Source organism: Acipenser ruthenus, chromosome 27, assembly GCF_902713425.1.
Source record: "Acipenser ruthenus chromosome 27, fAciRut3.2 maternal haplotype, whole genome shotgun sequence".
NCBI lineage: Eukaryota > Metazoa > Chordata > Actinopteri > Acipenseriformes > Acipenseridae > Acipenser > Acipenser ruthenus.
This window is the reverse complement of record NC_081215.1, coordinates 2,690,425-2,710,525: the sequence shown is the minus strand read 5'-3', so window position 1 is coordinate 2,710,525 and position 20,101 is coordinate 2,690,425. Positions and strand designations below refer to the sequence as shown.

The window sequence follows — 20,101 nt, the reverse complement described above, 5'->3', positions numbered from 1 at the left end:
AGGTGTATATTTCACCGGGTAATACAGGTGTACTTATATGCACATTTAAAACCATGACTGCCACAGAAAATAATGAAATTACACAACACCACCTTCTATCTTTATAACAAGAGCTGTTATGTACAAGGCTACATTTTTAAAGGATAGCACAACTGCTGTGCCAGGAAAATTAAAGATCGCTTTCCAAACCCCTTATAAACTGTAATGGATATTTAGGTTGTTATGAACTGTATCACTGTACTCCTTTGCTGGATACCAGGCAAGGAAAAATAAAACTGGAACTCAACCCTTGACAAAAAAAAAAAAAAGCAATACAGTAATCCGTCACGTATCCCACTGCGGTGGGACCAGAGTAAGGGCGGATATGGAAAAAGTCGGATGAATGAATCCGGTTTTAAATCCCATTATACACAGCTGTAACAATGACTATATTCACACAATTGTGAGATTAAGCTTTTATTAGGGAGCTCACCTAAATCCCTTGTTTAGAAAGATACAGGGTATTAATGCCAGAGTAGGCGTCTGCCGTGTGGGTGCGTGCATTCACTGCTGAGTGACAGGCAGGAGATCGAGACGGAGGTTGAAGTTGATACACTCCCCGCAGGCGAACAGGAGTTATTTACATATCAACACACTGAGCAGCTCACGTGACACTACCAGCAATGGCAGCGCACCGAGCACATACAACACAGTGTATGAAAACTTTGGCAGGATCTACAATCTCTGAACTAATCTTCTCTGTTCAATAATAAATCCACGTTGCTGAAGAGCTTGATCATGGTGGATACACGGTGAGGGTGGATATGTGATGGGGGAAGAACGCGACGGATTACTGTACTTCAAATGCACAAAATGCAAAGGAATCTTTATATATATAGAGATAGCGAAATCATCTCATTTTAATAATACACACCAACAGATTTCTGAAGAAACGTCTGTACACTACACTTTCATCACCATGGGCTTTACAATCATTTCTGGGTTGCTATGGTCCTTTTTAACAAGAGTGGTTCAGATACTGTACACAGCCTGGAAATGGAATTTCAACAATAGTGAGCAAAAAGACAGGAGACCACTTTCAGGCAATGTTAAGCAAAGACAGAGCAGAGAAACTCCGTTCTCTATCAGTTTAATATGACTAACAATACAGCCCTACTCATACTTTGATTTGTTTTTCATGTCTGGTCACAAGAAACAAAAAATCTTCCATTCAATACAGCTATATATATATAAAGTTTATATATATATATATATATATATATATATATATATATATATATATATATATATATAAACTTTCACTTAAGGTTAGAGAAAATAAAGAAATAAAAGAAATATATAGTAAGCACCAGTTCAAAACAGACCCATCCTATTAATTCCATTCGTGAATAACTTGAAATACCGTATCATAAAATAAGCTGTTAAGAAGTACTGAAACCCGAATGGACCTGCAATAAAACTAAGAGACACTTATTTTGTTTTACAGCAAAAATGAAAGCTAGAAATAAGAAAGCACTTAAAATCATAGGGTATATATAGCTACATAGCAACAACTGCTGTGTAACATCTCTGTAAACTGCAATCATAAAAAGCTACACACTAAACACACGGGTAAACAAAAAAACAAGGTTACATGTTAATTAATAAATAGAACCCTCCCTCGCTTTTGCATTGGTGTAATCGGAAAATCTTTGATAGTAATATTCGGAATTCAGTCATACACCTTACACCTCCGAGCAAGATATGCATTCAATTAATGGTCCCAAAACAATCTTGCAATAACGTTTCTACCTACCATCCTTTATTAAATATAATTTTTTAAAAAGTACTTCTATTGAATTAAAAGCCTATTCAAACAGCTTGAGCAATTGAAAAACTGTTTTCGTTCAGTCACTTGATCAGATTGGTGGTTTGAGGGCGGGGTTTATTAACTTCAATGCTCGAATTCCCCCCCCCCCACCAATTAGCATGTAACAAATTCAGGAAACTGCATTCATGTATTAAAGTCTTTTAGCAGATGAGAGAATGGAAGACATGCCAGAATTTTAAGATGAATTGTAACTTTGGCATTCATATATTTTCAATATTCACGTAACTTTTTATATTCGTTTCCTTCTAACCTACCGCATTATTGTACAATTATAAAATAATTTACAAACATGATTTTGCAACGTGCATAATATCCTTCAAACCACAGTGGTAAACTGCGGATAATGCAGTACGGCTCCTCCTGGAAGTATACTGGTTAATAGATGTCTAAGGCACTAACTCTTATTGCAGGGAATGTGTTTTCAGTCTTTAGCAATTCTGAATAAAACATACAGTATCTTTTCTTTCAGACATGAAATTTAACAATTTGAACAGTGGGCTATTCAGTTACATTTAAAATAAATACTTTGGGGAACAAAATATTCTATGAACAGAGAAGTTTCAACATGTGTTGAATGACATGTGGTGTTCTAACAAACTCAGTTCAAATTTCAAGTCCTGCACAAAGACACCCGCATGTGTAACGATGCCGAGCTCGTCGTTCTCAGTACTCCTCTTCCTCCGCAATGAAGTGGTTCTGTTTCTTCCTCACGTTCCAGTGCAAACACTCAGCCAGGCTCTCAAACCAGTCATTCACAGGGTCCCGGAAACAGATTGAAGGAACCGGGTAGCAGGAGGTAGTGATGGTAATACTGGTCAAGGAAAGAAACAGAGAAGGATCAAGTTTGGCATGGGAGAAACAAACAAAAAAAAAAAACCTGGCTTACAAAAATGATACACAGCCACATAGAATACACAGCTATGGTCAAAAGTTTTGCATCACCTACAATTTTAGGATAGAGAAAAAATAAATAAATAAATATATATTTTTTTTATCTCAAGTTTCTAATGTTAAGCATGCCTGTAATTTCACTCCTGCCTGAGTCAACGCTTTTGCCGTAACGACAACTTTACACCCTCTTGGTGTTGACTCGGCAGAATCCGGTAATTCAATATGTTAACGTAACATTATTCTGCCAGTTTCACTCGACTTTATGAATCAAAATGAGTTAATTCTATAGGGTGATGCAAAACCTTCAACCATAGCTGTAGGGCTGGAACAATAATTGATCATTAAGATACTGTCTATACAATTTGTTTAGCCTTTTTTTTCTAAAAATGTCATTATTACCAGACGCCAGCAGTATATACAGTACCAGAGGCAGTTCAAACACAAGGTCATCTCACACACCTGTCTCCGTGGCAGATCTCCTGACGTTTCCTCCCATCAAAGGAAACCCAGGCAGTGTTTCGAGCATCAGGGCACAGCATGATCTGAAGACACAACATGCACAGTCACAAAACAGAAGGATACAATCCAGCAGGACATCTGTATTCCACTTTGGCCTTTAAAAGAAACTTACGTTGATAGATGAAATGGTGGCCGTATCAGTCCAGAGATGATAAAGACAAACGATACCTTTTATTGGACTAACTAAACAATAATGAATCGGGTCTTGAAAGCTTATTGATTCATTATTGTTTAGTTAGTCCAATAAAAAAGTATTGTATCTCCTTCTCTTTGACTAAAAGAAACTTTGAAATTCTAATTTGCATTTTACCCACTTAGCCAATTACCTGCATATTTATGTATTTACTGAGTTCATGACCAGTAGCTGTTGAAGGTGTGAATGTATGATCTTGTATGAAAAGTTACTCTAATTTTGTTAACCGCTAAAGTTTAAATGTAACCGTTAACTATTAACAGCAGTTGTTAACCCAGAAAAATGGGTTGAAGTGTACCTTGAGCTCCACCCCTGCAGGAACGACGATGGGTCGGAATGACAGGGAGTGCGGGCAGATTGGTGTGATCAGGATGGCAGGAACGTTGGGATGAATCATGGAAGCCCCTGCCGCCACGGCATAGGCAGTGCTTCCGGTTGGGGTGGAGACAATGACTCCTAAAGGAAAAGAGAAAGCAAGATTCCTTCAAACAAAAAAAACACAAGAGAGATGCATCACCGCACTCTTAATTACTTCAAGACTGCTTGCACCGGTCTCTGCAAAACTCCAGCTTTTATCTTTGCGACCCTTGTGTTCAGATTTGACAGCACCGTTCCTGGGTTTAATGCAAGACCGAGTAGCAAAGAGACTCAAGGCGATACTTACTGGTCTGTATTCATGACTGGTAATTAGATCAATGAGCTGGTAGTTCATTACTGTTCTTGCATTTTTTAAATTAGAAGTGACACTAAATGTATCATTTACCATTAAAAAGGCAAAACACACATGGACTTCAGGAAGGACAATTAGTGCAGGACTCACCATCTCCCTGCACTGTGGTAATGAGGTGCCCATCAAGAAACAGATCTACATTGGAAAGATATGAAGAGGGACCCCGGTCCACGACAACTTCATTCAGAACCTATGCAGCGCGAGACAGGAATACTGAGTTAGTACACATAGGATGAGATCACCTAAATAACTGTTTATTACATAGGAGACCTGCGTATGTGTTAGGAGAACACATATTCAAGAAAAGCAAACAGATTCTGTGCATGTGTGTGCAAAAACCTGCAAGTCTGTGGTAACTTCAAGAGGTTCCATGGCGACACGAATATTGTGAAACATCAGCATTGCACAGTGATGCACCAAGCCTCTAGATTCTTCATTCACGATGACAGCGCATTGCCCTTCCACATAAATAAGCAGGATGGCCTTTTTTTCAAATGGCTCTTATCTACCCACAGACTAGCCTTTTGACCCCAAGTGTTTACTACAGTATGCATATCCCAACCAGCAACGGTTAATGAAGGGTTAATCGTCTTACTTAAAAAGGAGGCGGTTCTTAAACAAGACAGTGCTTTGGAATCTCAATTGAACCAACGAAATCCCTCGTGATACACGTTGCTTCACTCGTCATGGCATACCTGGTACTGCACAGTGCGTCTGCTTATCTCGCTCTCCCCATTTTTTACGATCAGTCCTTTTTCCTCCCCTCTGTCTTGAACCGCTTTCTTCTTCTCTCTAGGTTCTTTCACTACCTTTACTTTTAGTCTGCTTCGAAGAATAATCGCAGCGTTGCCTAAACAAACATTTAAAAAGAACGACAGAAAACAAAATGATTCAAAAGCCATGCCAGCTGATGAACATTATGACAGAAGGTACTTCATCATGCAATAAGCCAGACACAGCAGTGGCCCATCCTTTCAATGCGAAGACCGTGCACAGTTCTTACCTTCGATAATCTGAGTAACCTGAGACTGATAGGTGTCGAAATTGAAGGGTGTGAGAAACCCGAGAGAGCCCAGATGGAAGGCCATGACCGGAGGAACACTTTCCTAAAAATCAAAATGAACACCTCTAGTCCCAGAAGCTTTTCACAGTTTGTATATGATGTTCACCCCACCTCAATATCTGATGGGTTACATCTTCAGTATAAATATTATATGATTGGTGTAGACTACTTAACATACCACCTCCCAGGCCATCTCTTAGAAATCTTCAGTGAGAAAGTGAAAAAAAAGAGTAACAGGAATCGTATTTGTGAAATGTGGCTCTTCAGGATGAACCTGGTTTTGTTTTCAGACGAGTTACTGTCTGGGGTCAGTTGCACGCTGCAGTGGATGTGTATGCATTCTTCAGCTCGTGCTGCTTATATGGTTGTTGGTTTATTTTCTTTCATGATTCAGCATTAGGAATTTATTGTTGGCACTCATTAACGGAGAAGGCACTGGCCGAAACGTTTGTCAATTTAACTCACAAGTTTGACCTCGCAAGTTCAAGTACATAAATGTTTTTTCGGCCAGCGTTATATTAATATCTTTACTGTACCCTCAAAGCTTAATGCTTCCTATACAAACCAAGTGTCTGGAACTGGCTTTGTAATGCTACATCTGTTGAACAAACGCCTTTTTATTTCCCCATTTTCTACAGCTGAAAGTTTAACCAATAGCGTGGACAATGTAAATCAAGCTACATCAATCAGCCCACTGTTTTCAGTTCAAACAGCACTGATGGTAAATATGTATGAAGGCATATACAAAGTGACTGAAAATTGGTGCATTTTTATAGATTACAGTACATGATGAATTTCTGCATATGGTTAGAAAAGGAACTGTTACATAATGATTTAGGAACTCTGGGAACAATATTACATTTATAGACATGGGAAGAGCCTGTTCCTTTTATATTTATAGCATGCAGGAATTCATTTCAGAGATCAAAACTGTGATATCTTACCTGGAACAATGAGGAAGCATAGAGTAAGGTCCCGTCCCCTCCCAGACAAATAATGAAATCTACTCGGTCAGAAATGTCGTCGTAGTCTGAAACACAATTCTTTAAAATCATGAAAGAGTACAGGCCTACTTACACATACAGTTAGTGAAATAAATCCCAGAGACATGGCACCTATATGATTTAATAATGACAAAAGTCAACAGCATTACAGTGTTTGTTTATGACCAGTTTCAAAGTGCACATATGTCGTGTCTAGGCTTCAAACGCTTCATCACCAAGATAATGTATTACATTTGTTTATGTTAATCACTAAAGGTTATCAATTACTGCAAAAAACATAAATTCAGATCACTTCTAAAACATACAGTACACAGCATATCAGAATGCTATCCTTCTGTTAACCAAGCAAACTGAAATACCCCCCCACCTGTTTCACAAAGATTTGTAAAGCCTCCATACCTTCCCTAAAGGTGCAGAATTTCTTTATCACCACACCGAAGCTCTCATCGTTTGCAATTTCCGGATCCTCCAGTACTTTCCTTTCCACGTAGACGATCATGTTCTTTGACTTAAAAAAAAAACAAAAAAACAAAAAAAAACACACAGGAATGAATACAATTCAAAACAGGTTTTGTTTTAGATTATTCTCATACTGCTGGGCTGCATGTCAAATAAATATGAGACCTAAACCTGATACAGGGGGTTTTTGCATTATTATTAATTTATTTGGCAGATGTCTTTACCCAGGTGTTACAGGGCAGTACAGGGTTACAATGCATAATGAATATTTAATTACAGTATAGTTTACAGTAAGTGCAAATATTACAACTAAAATACAATATGAACTAGGACACAACCAGTTAGGATTATAACAAGGTTATATCTACAATGACACATTAGCAGTGCAATAGAGCAAGGATGGAACTATATCTACTTTAAAATGAAGTTTAACAAGTAATATTAAAAAGCGTTCCTACCTCTGTAAGGAATATACACAGCTCCTTAAAGGGCTGCAACAGACTGGCATCTCTGATCTTTTTAATTACAAGGACACTTTTAGGAGGCTTGTTCCATGTTAACTGCTGGCTAGCTGGATCCTGAATGTGCCTGAAAGTTAAAAAAATAAAATACAGCATTTTTTTAAATGCATGTAGAACATTTTTGTATTTTTGATTTTTATCTGGTTGGAAGCAGCTCTGTATAAACACCAAGTGCACATAAATATATAACAAAAATGTAATTAAATACTTACAAATTCAAACCACATCTTGCCTAGTATTTTAAAACGTCTAATCGATGGTTCCATTTCTTTCTATATTTCTTGGTAAAGTTTCTCAAATTCATTCCTACATTGGCTGTGGCAGATGCTTCAGCTATACAGTCAGCCAATCATAGCTGTTTATATGTACTGTTACCTAACTTTCAATGGCATCTTATCATGTTATATATAAACCGTGCCGGCTGTAGAGTGATCAACATAACCATGCAAACACAGCACGGAACACTTTTTAAAAAGCATTTCATTATGTCAAGGTTATATTGAGTTTTAAAACCAGAGCATAAAAAACTTGCAATTAGACGGTAAACGAGGAGAGTTACGACCATGACCACTTTTCAATCACTAGTCCTTTCAAAACTGGTCATGTTATTATAAAAAGGCAAAATTGGTCAAGCTGTGGAATGCATGTAATTAAAGTGCCCAACGGCAAAGTTACATTGACCATTGTGCAGCCCTGAAATAAATGCCTTATTGGGCTAAATTTAAAACTCAGCGATATAACATGCCACTACAATGACAGGGTTGTTAATATTGCAATATCCCTTCCTTATTTCCTACTTCATAACAATGGAATCAAACTTCTGGGGTTTTTTTTCTGTGAAATTATTAACGTACTGCAGATAATATGGAGCTTGAAACTTCCTTTTGTAACTAAAAACCTCCCAAGAAGAAAGACAATGTTTAGGGTTGTCTTAATAGGTTCAAGACAGGTCATTAAACAGGTTTGAAGTCTAGAAGGCAAAGACAAACATCACAGGACTAACATCCTTCCAAACAGCAATTAAACAAAAACTCAAAAAAAAAAAAAAAAAAAAAAAAAAAAATTGAATGACTACTGGTCATATTCTCCTCTTTGTTTATTGAAGTGGAAATTAGTTAATAAAAGTTCACTGCCTTCCTTATTGACCTGAAATGTCCCATTTCAGGACCAACAAGGAAGTACACAGGGGGGCGGGGGGAAATAAAACTGTTCATTTAGCAAAATGTGTTTAACCACACCAAAACCCAGCTTCCTGAATACAGAGGAATGTGCATAACGCTAGGTTTAGACAAAGAAAAAATTAATGCAGAAAGGTGCCGTCCCTCAAAAATAGTTTCTCTATATCTTACTTTGTGAGCTTTAGCAGAGCTTGAGAACATAATTCATTTGTAAGGAGTATCCCAATTTGATTCACAAAAATGCTTGTTAACTGCAGGTGAAAATGCCTTCAGGACTGTAAGCAAACTGTCAACAAGATCAGCTTCTGGTACTGTGAAGTGCACAAAATACATCAAAATGAATTACTATTAAGATATATCTTTATCTTTGACAAATGAATTTCACAATTGGTAGCCAGCAGCAATCTAAATTGCATGCTGGCACTGGCAATAACAACATTTACTTAAGGCTGGATTTGGCAAATCCTGCAAACATAGAACTCCTGTTTTGGCATCCTTGTATTGACTGTATTGATTTTAACGTTCTGCTGATGACCTACAAGGCCCTAAATGGGTTGGCTCCATGCTATACAATGATATTCCTTCACGGAATTTCCAGTCAATGGACTCTGGTCTTTTAATTATTCCAAACAACAAGGATACATTCAATGGGTGACGGAGCATTCTGCAGTTATGCACCAAGATTGTGGAATGCTCTTCCTGGGGGAATCATGGACTCGGAGACTTTGGGTATTTTTCAAGCACATCTTAAAACGTACTTTCCACAGCTCAGTTTTAACAGCTGCAGAAGAAGCTGATGATTTTCCAGTCAAGTACAGATCTACACCTTCTTAAAGTTTACCTCCAATTCAAATCTTGGGAACTAATATTATGGTGAATAAAGAAATACAAGATAGGAGCAACAAATGAGTCAGAGAACTGTGAGAACTGAAATAGTATTATGCCAAGCCCAGTGCATTACTGTCAGATTAAAACTATAGCACCTGTATTATCGAGATCTGTCCTCTAAATCACTGCAGGAAGAGCGATAAAAAACATAATAAGTGCTCTGGCTTTTCTGTTCTGTAGCACATCATGGATTGTTATTGCTGCGTTACCTGTTTGACAATGTGGGCAATAAGCCATACACTATCATTCTGAAAAGAGCTTTGAAACAGATTTTAAAGTTTTAAGTATAAAAAGTTGTCAGGGCGTTAATGGGGAAAAAAAAGACAGTTGTAGCAACACATGGAGACGTGCAACGTTACATTTTTTGGAACCCCGCTACTTACTCCAAGATCACAGTTTCTATAAATATAAAACTGGCAATTTATCATATTAAAAGGCATCCTTACCATTTCCTCGCTGTGCTGCTCACCGGAGCTACATTTACACACTGGAGGATCTTCATTGTCTTCATGTGATGTGCTTCTTTAAGCAGGAATCACAGTAAAGCGAGTCTCCAGTGACCTACCTCATTAAAGTTAACAACCGGACCTGCCTGATAAAGCACTCCCGCGAGTAGTAGAGATCCTTCAAGTTGATATAAATATACACCTAACTTTCAATAGGCTTTTATCCATATTAGCAAAAAATAAATAAATAAGCCAACTTAGAATGTGAAAACAAATTATTTCACATCTGTACTCCCCACTTGTATAAAGCAGATTGTCAAAATCAAATTGGAAATTGTATTTGTACAGTAGCACTAACTGGAACCGATTGCCTTGCAGTAAAACTTCATGTAAAAAGCACCCATTCTATAAAATGACAACAGAGCCCTGTCTTATTGTAAACTCTCCTATCCCTCTGTCTGACCCGGCACATCTGATATCAAGTTGCAATAGCTCATTCCAATCAGCTCTATGTTACATATAGAATCATGCCTCCACCAATCACACATCATCAAGGCTCTGCCCACAAAGGCTGGGCTGCCTTTCTCCACTCACTCAAGCAGTGTCCATGCGACGGGTAAGATCACACAAGAGGAAGTAAAAAAAAATTTAAAAAAAACTATTGGATTTTCCCAGCCTTCTAAGCACAAGGAATACAGACAAAGCCTCTTGAAATAACCCTAATCTGGGTGCAACAACATTGTGGAAAGTTTTTTTTTTTTAAATCACCAGTGTGAAGGATTCAGCAAGACTGGATTTCAGAACAAATACATTGTGGTACACAAGGTTTATTTATAAATCTGGTATTAAGAAGATTTGTTTTGGAAAACTTCTGCGACATGATTTAAAAAGGAAGGCTAGTGTAAATGATTATTAAAAAAATAGGTTTAGTTTTACAGTATTTGAAATGTTCCAGGTTTGTTGTCATGTTGAAAAAGTATGTTTAACAAAATCTTAATTATTTGTGCAGCATTAGTTCGCTCCTTCTTTTTACGTTTGCTAGTTTAGACACCATTACGGATCACCTAGGCATGGCCAAAAAACCAAGCCTGTCTCTGTTGCAATTGCTTTGTGCCTGGAAAAGTATTCTTTTTTTTTTTTTGCTGAACAAAATGTGTCATTTGAGTGTTTTGCTCACCTAACAAGTTCCCCAGGATAAACGACCTTGCTGATGTCAAAAAAAATTACATAAAGTCTGTTCAGAGCATACCTTTAAGACTGAGGATTTAAAAAAAAAAAAAAAAAAAAAAAAACCCTGACATGTTTCACCATGAAAAACAACTTCTCCATGATTTGTTTTTCAATTCACAGATCATCCCGCAGTGGATTAAACACACTGTGCATCTTGAGCCACAATAATTCAAATTGAGAAAAAGGTGGAATTCCAGCTCTAGATCCTCTGCAGTGTGCTTGGATTGGACAGGTAAATAAGAGACCCACACTGAAGCAATTCGTTATCACTGCATTTATTTCAGCATTCTCTTCAATAGCAAGTGTGTTCATGACTGATCTTGTATAGAAACACAGCACTGCTTTAGAAGAGACGCTGAAAGAAGTGCTCATTTTCAAGGAAACTGATCTGCTTATATATGTACGACTGGCCAATAACATACTACATTTACTATTTCTAGCCCAGCTTTACCTCCAGACCCTCATCTCTCCCTACACCCCCACTCGACCTCTCCGCTCCGCCTACACTAGAAGACTGGCTCTACCTCCGCTACGCTCCCCTGCCTCCCGAGCCTGCTCCTTCTCCACCCTTGCTCCGCAGTGGTGGAACGACCTTCCTACAGATGTCAGGACTGCCCAGTCCCTGACCACATTCCGGCGCCTCCTTAAGACTCACCTCTTCAAACAGCACCTGTAGAACTCCTCTGTTGTATCCTGGGACACTATCACCCTTCATTTAAATGTGCTTTATTTTGCTCTTATCTGCCCCCTATTTTACTGCATTTAATCCTGTACTTCAGAATATTGTAATCTGCCAAGTGTTTAACCTGTAGTATTTTGTACTTAATCATATCCTGATGTAACTATCACTATTGAATCATATCCTGATGTAACTATCACTATTATCTGCTGTATTATTGAATTGTGGTTTGTCACACTTGAACAAAAATTATTGTATTTCTTGCTCTTATTGTATTACTTGTATTGTAACACTTGAATGTATTTGTATTTGCTTGTGATTGTAAGTCGCCCTGGATAAGGGCGTCTGCTAAGAAATAAATAATAATAATAATAATTTAACAATGACACAATACCAGACTTAAAGCCCTTAAAATGCTGAGGGTGTTTTGAATTGGAGGAGAGGTGCTTACATTATTGCCTTCGGGTTCTGCAGCATGCAGGCTTTTGGTCCAAACTTGGTCACAGGGCTTGGTCCATGTAGTGATCGCGTCCTCCTAAGGAAACACAAAAACATGAAATCATTGGTGTGCAAACATACTGTTGTATGCAAATTTTTTTTTTTTTTTCACCTGGTTACCTTGTATTTTGTTTACTCATATTATTGATACTAAACATCTGAACATCTGCATAAGCACGTACTGGCCTTTGCAAACTAGGAAAGGTGAACCACCAACATGAACAGTGATACCACACAAAGCTGCGATATCATTCCTGATAAATAATAATAAAGTTTATTTAAAAAAGAAAAAAAATTCATCTCAATCTATGATATTGTCCAGCAGGTCAACTTAAGTACAGTACACCATACCATACCTAAAAACCTCACCATTAATGTCCTGATTTGAATCGAATAACGTATTTAATTGTAATTGATATCTGTTAAAAATTATGTGAAAATCCTAATAGCTGACCACAGACGTGATTAAAAATGTATACGTCCCTTTTTAAGCCAAGTCACTCATTTGTTTTACAATCACATGGGTAAAAATACATTCGACAGAAGTTCAAACCATTTGAACTTTTTTTTAAATCAAACTGGCAAAGTTAAGCAATAAGAAGTTAATGATTAGAATTAACCGCACTGCAGCCACAGAGAAAATGTGCATACAGAAGCAAGGATCTGTACATTCAGACATAGTTAAAAAAATGACAAACCCTACAGCACACCATATAAAGAAGAACTACATATTATATTACGTCCATTATTTTGCAGGCAAATAATTCATAAGTGCAACACATACATTCAAGTATATAAACAAGATCTTGTGTGCAGCATACACTTTTAAATCCATATAGCCACCAATTTATCAACACACCTTACCAGATGTAAGACTCTGATCTTCCTTGGTGCAAACAACACAACACGCTAAACTAAAAGAGTGCTCAGTACTGAGCTCAAATAGTTCCACGGGGTAGGTAATAATGATGTGTTTATTTTGGTAAAAATGGGCGGAATGGATTCCTATTGGTACACACACCCTGAGGCTGAGGGAGAGGTAGGGCTGACAGTTCCTTTTCAACTGCACGGCACATATATAATTTAGCCCGATTAATTTTTAATGAATCACACTTTGGTTTGTATAGTATTTATAATACTGATCACTGTTTGTAGTGTTATTTTAATAATCTACTCTGTTAAAACTGTAAATATACAGTAATACTAGGCAAGCTCTTATTTTCCTATACATTTGAATCGGTAGCAGTAGTGCCGAACATAACACTGGATGTCAAAACTGTACTAAAGCAGACTACTGCAAAGGTGCAGTCCCCACTTTCCTCATTGGAAAAATGAGAATCTGACAGTTTTTTGTTTTTTTTTGTGATGGTGCGATCACATCATTCTTTTTAAACTTTTTTAGTGGGATACCCAAAACAAGAACCTTGTGAATATGGATTCATCTGGGTACATCTATCTGTCTGTGACCTCAAGGTACCACAAGCAAGAAGGCAAAGCAATAAAACAAATGAAACTGAATTAAACGAATGAACTGGCTTGTCAAGGAATCCTGGTTCCCATTGAGATGCCCTTAGGTTTACTTCCCTTAGGAGAAGCTAATTTTAGAGTCATGTGACCAGCAGACGCAAATCTTATTAGCCATCTTCCACTAATAGTTCACCATCTGTTCTGGACTTGTTAACACACAAACAATTGCAGCAAAGACACAAGATAATAGGGCTCCTGGGAAAACTGTACTAGAACACAAAAACATCTAGATGTGAATTGATGACGCTGTAGGACTGTTTAATCAGCACCAATTATTATCCTCATTGCAGGGGGGAAAAAAAAAAGACAAATATGATCAAATGATCTGTACTTACAGTGCACACATTGCAGCAGAACTGCAGTTTTGTAAATTAGTCCTCGTCTGTTAGCTCTCATGATTCCCGGACAGAATTAGCGTCTACTGCTACCCATAACTGTCTTTACGTCTTGGTGTGCACTGAAGTCCTCTACTCTGCTGTGTCAGTTTTGAAGCTTTTTTTTTTTCTTTACAGCTCAGTCCAAATTTCACTGGTTATGCAAGACTCAGACATTAGCAAACATTCCTGCAATGTGTATTGCACAAGTCTGATGTGGTATTTCATTTCCTTAACGCAGGACTTAAACACATTTGCTTATCGGGTGTCAGAAGACATCCAACGTTTCGAAATGAAATAAGCAGAACCGCTACCTACACGTCCTCGGAGTTGCCCAGCGCCGGAGAAGCAGACAGGCTTCGTGATTTGGTTCTTCCTCGCATGGGATTTCCTCGGCCCCGCATGTCTTCACCATCAGCACAGCAGGAATATGCCGAGTCCAACAGCGCCTCCTGCTGCCTTCTGGGTCGGGCTGCGTCTTTCCTTGACTCCATTTTCTACACAGCTCTCTCTCTCTCAAACTAAAAAAAAAAAAAAAAAAAATTTAGACAAATAGATTTTAGATATAAAACAAAGAATGACCTGTCCAGAAATACTGGTCTCACCCTCCTAACAATAAGGTACTGTAACATGACAAATGCCAATTACTGTACACACCCTTACCCAGTCTAAGAATGTCTTAAAGCTAAATGAGAGATGGCTTGAGTTTAAGAAGGCTGGTTTAAGAATGTGGATACATTTGTATTAGTCAATCCAACAAACTGTGCTTTATATCTTTATATATATATATATATATATATATATATATATATAGATAGATAGATAGATAGATAGATAGATAGATAGATAGATATTATTTCTGGATGTATAGTATTAGTTTGAATTATTTTATTGTCAGATTGTTATTTTATCCAATATGATCTACTTAGGTATCTCTTTGTATTAGTGCTTGCACTGTTGAGATGTATCTGTGCTGGTCTTGCAGGCACAAAGTGAACTAAACTCCTTTAAAAATGTGCTTTTTTGTTTGTAGCTGGTTGTAAAGCCAAACTGTTTATTATTTTACATACACATATATCTGGAAGGTTAAAAAAAAAAAAACACATTAAAGTTATAGATGATCTGCTTACCCCTGTACACACTGGATCTCAAACAGCAAAAAGACAAACTAGCTTTCACCCTGTTCGCCTGTTAATCCCTAACCTCATTACTTCAACTTTCATGACTACAGTAACCAACAGATCCACTGTCCATCTGGCTTTCCAGCATCGAATCACAACTCATTTGTTGCAACCCTCCTAGCAACACAAATGGAATAATTTGCACAGCTGTGGTGAGTTTATCACAGTTCTTGCTGTAATGATGACTGTGCACTTCTCAGTGTTCAGATAATAAACACACTTATCTATACAGCCCTCACCTTGCATAACACCTACAGGATAGGGGGGGGGGGGGGTCACCCTCTTGAAGAACAAATGTACTTACTGGGTTCTCCTCCTAAATAAAGACAGGAAGTAGGGAATCCACATTAGCAAGTTCACCGTGCCAGATATACTTCTTTACAATGGCAAAGCCGGTTTACCATTTCGCTCTTATAAAGCCTGGAAGGGTAAGGGGTAAGGTGTATTGTGTATAGAAGGTCTATGGTGTATAGTGTATGTATGTATGTATTTATTTAATATATATATATATATATATATATATATATATATATATATATATATATATATATATATGAGAGAGAGAGAGAATTTATAGAAATGCACACCTTTACCTAATGAAATTAATAAAATATAGATCTAATAAGTAATAACATACTAAAACAAACACAATACAGTAGTACGATTTGGTATAATATTACAGCAACTATCGGTATTCCATCAATGTTTATTTATTTATTTTGTGGCTCCAATTACACGTAGGACTTCGTCTGACACTATCCCCACCACATACAAATATTTCTCCATTCCCGGTGTTCACCTTTTGCCCCGAAGGCAAGTCGTCACTCCCACATCCCCATTTTTACACAACTTCCCTTATATTTTCCGCCGCTGAAACATTTTTAATCATTTTAAACGTCCCGACAACTGCATCACCGCGAATATTGTTTTAAAAACGTAGCCGTATTAACACTGAACGACAAAACAAACACACCGCACAGGCTGGCGCGCTGTAGTTTATCGGCTGTGTTTTACATTACCTGGTGTCAGCTGAACGCCGCTAGTTTGTTCCTTCTTGAGAAAGCTCTTCGAGTCAGAATCCCTCCATGACGTCCGAATCAAATTACTCTATTTTCTATTTCAATCCACACTCATGCCGTCCCCTCTCTGCATGCCCGTCCACCGTTTTCTTATAATTATTTGTTTTACACGGAACAAGGCGAATTCCACTCAGACCTAATCCCCACAGCGCATGCTCCGGAGATGTTGCATTCTCAAATGTGCGTAATCACCAAACTCGTCCGCCAGGCGCCGTGAATTACATACATCGTGATTACGTAAATATCGGCTCGTACGCCAACAGCGTCCCCTACTAGCACGTAACTTGCAAGCTGCTAGGCAGTACAGATATACAGTGTGCACTTACATGTCCTGCTCAAGACTGGAGCGCAAGCTCACTGAGTGATATATAATGGAACGCTGGTCTGCATGTATTAAAGTTTATTCTTTAAATTACTTTAAACAGTTCTAATTGATATACGGATGTATAGGGGGCAGTGTGATCCAGTGGTTGTAACCAGAAGGTTACTGGTTCAAATCCCACCCCAGCCACTGACTGACTACCTGTGTGACCCTGAGCAAGTCACTTAACCTCCTTGTGCTCCATCCTGCGGGTGAGACGTTAAATCAATGTCCTATTGTAAGTGACTCTGCATATAATACTCAGTTCACAGCCTACCTCTGTAAAGCGCTTTGTGATGGCGGTCCACTATGAAAGGCGCTATATAAAAATAAATATATTGTATTCTATGTATAGCAATTACAGCCAACCATGTAGTCATTTTTACAGTGGGTGGGTGATGTCGGTAGCAAAGCCGTCAGCCACTAATAAGCGGCAGTGACTTTCACTGTCTACACACCGTGAGCAATGCAGAGGTTAATTGCCATTGATTGGTACTCGGTTGTAAAGCTGAGGTCTGGCAAAGTACCTATAAGCTGTTTCCAGTTGCCTGTCACTTAAAACTCCCGCACCGCTCTGCATTCCAGTCCGAATTGATCTGTGCTGCAGCTCACCTTACTTGCTTTCTGTTCAAAGGTATGTGTGGTACACGCATGCAGAGAATCGGGCTCGATTGGATTATCAGGTTTTGATCCACCATTACCACACATTTTAACGCACACAAGATGGCGCTATAACACCTTTAAACAAAGCCAGCCTCCCTCATCGCCTGGGGCTGATATGTTTTGCAATCGGGCTGTTGAGCATGTTGGCGTTTTGTAAGGGGTATTTCCCTTTGATCTGGATCGTGAAAACATGAATATACCATTTGAATGACTCCTACTTACCATGTAAACTGTACATGAACATGTGACTATGCATCAAAAGGGTTTACAACAGGCACTGCAGGTCTTTGTCATTCTATTAATATGGGATAAAAAAAATTAATGCTGTATTCTAATCCTCACTCATGTTGTTATATATATATATATATATATATATATATATATATATATATATATATATATATATATATATATATATATATATATAAACATGCAACTCACAGCTAGGTTGCAGCAGTTTATCAACAGCGTTGTATATTAAACATTTGCATATTAACATAAAAAAAACAAGACTCAAAAGGTTATATAAAAGGAATGTATAAATAGCAAAAACAGCATTTTTTTAGCACTCCTTTCAAGATCACCCCCGACCCATTCTTGTGGGTTAATATGAGCAGGTCTTGTTTTATACCTAACCACTTTTATTTCAATGCTATGCAATATGTTTGGCTGCTAAGCTTATTTTGAAGACCCAGTGTTTCGATGTAAACTCAAGGGCAGCAGCACGGTATAGTGTGGTTGTAAGCCCTCGTTGCATGTCATCATCATGCTCATGTTGCCACAATAGAGCTGTGTCTAAGGATTTGAATGATATTATGAATATTATCTGTGGTTGAGGAAATGTAGGGAAGGTTGTATCAATAAATAATCCCAAATCTCGTTTCCCAGGAAATCATTTACATTAACTTACATGGCACTGAATTTGCATGTGTGATGAGAATACCAATGTTCATTCGAACCATGCTGCGGACCCAACATTCTGTTTAAATAGTAGCATTCTGAGGGACAAGCCCTGATGTTACTTTCAGAGTATTGCAGTATTTTCTTTTTTTTTTTTTTTAAACGCAGTCCTATCAATTTTTTTGCTTTGCTAAACAAAGATGGTCCACACTAATTACCATAACCTTCCTCAATTACTAAACAAGTGATACATTCACTGAGCACTTTAGCTGCGCTACAACTTGTCTATTGCTGAAACAGTGGAGCTACAATACTCCAATTGCACAGCAGTTTGATCCATTCCTGGTTTGAATATGAGTTTACCAAGACACACCTGAGCTTGTTACCTGTACACTGGGGCTCATCAAGCTCGTAGCAAAACATGGAATAGGTGAAACTGCTATGCAACAGGAGTTTTATATCCATCCCTGCAGTGGATGCTCCGTAGTTGGAACTAATATATACACACGCACAATATCTGCCCATTGGAACCAATACAGACACCACTTTATAGGGGCAATCTGACAATAGGGGAGCACTGTTAGACAATAACAAGCTTCTGCTGTATTTTCATTCTCTAGGACTATCTGTTATATCATACAAGTAAACATGTTTTTAAATGACTATTGATATATATGCAAATATTACGTGTCATGGATGTTTTCAAGATATGGATATTTAAAGCCACTGTTTGCACAGCTGGCATGTGACACCAGTGTTACATAGTTCCAGTGACCCTTTATACCACTGAACAGGTTAAGGTGCTATGGTCATGGCTTTCATTTGACCCATAGTACCAATACACTGGCACTTCCAATGCAATGTTAAGTGGAACACAAATTGCATGGTCTCTTATCTGTGGCTTTTCATCGGACATGAATCTACAACATTGAAACTGAACTATCATTAAACATCTAAATTTCCAAGAAAGCCTTAGATAGATTGCAAGGACAGGGCAGCCAGTCATTCATAAACAAGGCTCCATTTCAGTGTGTATATCCACGGTATTCATTACCTGCTTTAGTAATTGACTGGAAAGAACCCCCCCCCCCCCCCCCCCCCCCATGCAATTTAATAAACAGGCAAGAAAGTAGCAACAATCTACAGGTAAAAAACAAGTAGAAAACAAATCACTTAAAATGCACTGGAACTACCACATACCAGCGTGCTAGATCTGCCAGTTACAGACTGGCAGTACTGTATAGCACCCCCACTTACACAACACCCCCCAATTGCATTATCAAGGGTAGGCATTGAGATTGTCCTTTGTCTTAACATCTGCTGATGAGATCCCAACACCACTGGCAACAACAATAGCCGTTACGACATTCAAATGAAAACCCTTATTGTTTTCTACGCGAAAAAAAGAGATCTGCTACACACACTGGTTACCGAGCCATCTTTCATATCTATTAAAAAAAATATCCCCCTGCAGTCTAAAATTCAAATCTTTAATGTATACAGTGCTCTTAAATATATTTTTACTTGGTTTCAGATATTTATTAATCACCATTGCTTTTTGGGTACCCTCATACAATATCCAATACTGTGGGTATTACTGGTCATCTATAAAAACATTTGGGTTTGAGGTAGTACCTTCGTGAAGACTCATACATAAACAGTCTACATACAGAACATGACTGATAAGACTGTTGTAAGCAGAACTGGAGAGCCTACCTGTCCAACAGAACATTCAGTTAAACATAGGAACAGCAAATCTCATTTCCAAGTCAAGAGAAATTGCAATTGCTTTCACCCCATTGCACATCACCACACAAGCAGCAAAAAAACAACCTCAACACAGAAAA

General features: G+C 38.0%; 1 protein-coding gene across 5 annotated transcripts; it reads right to left on the bottom strand.

The window, feature by feature from the left end:
• Positions 1-289: 289 nt before the first annotated feature.
• LOC117425106 (NAD kinase) lies at positions 290-16,580 on the bottom strand. Of its 5 annotated transcripts, XM_059002442.1 has the most exons (13): positions 16,271-16,580; positions 15,491-15,567; positions 14,389-14,591; positions 12,123-12,206; positions 7,188-7,317; positions 6,670-6,778; positions 6,211-6,296; positions 5,207-5,309; positions 4,899-5,053; positions 4,294-4,393; positions 3,772-3,929; positions 3,221-3,303; positions 290-2,681 (listed from the first exon to the last, which is right to left on the bottom strand). In XM_059002442.1, exons 3-13 carry the CDS (start codon positions 14,562-14,564, stop codon positions 2,534-2,536), a joined length of 1,332 nt encoding a protein of 443 aa, XP_058858425.1. In that variant the 5' UTR covers positions 14,565-14,591; positions 15,491-15,567; positions 16,271-16,580; the 3' UTR covers positions 290-2,533. The 5 variants fall into 5 exon arrangements, with proteins under 5 accessions (XP_058858425.1, XP_033897676.2, XP_033897681.2 ...); XM_034041785.3 differs by lacking the exon at positions 15,491-15,567; XM_034041790.3 differs by lacking the exons at positions 14,389-14,591; positions 15,491-15,567; positions 16,271-16,580 and adding an exon at positions 14,032-14,159.
• Between the last annotated feature and the right edge of the window lie 3,521 nt (positions 16,581-20,101).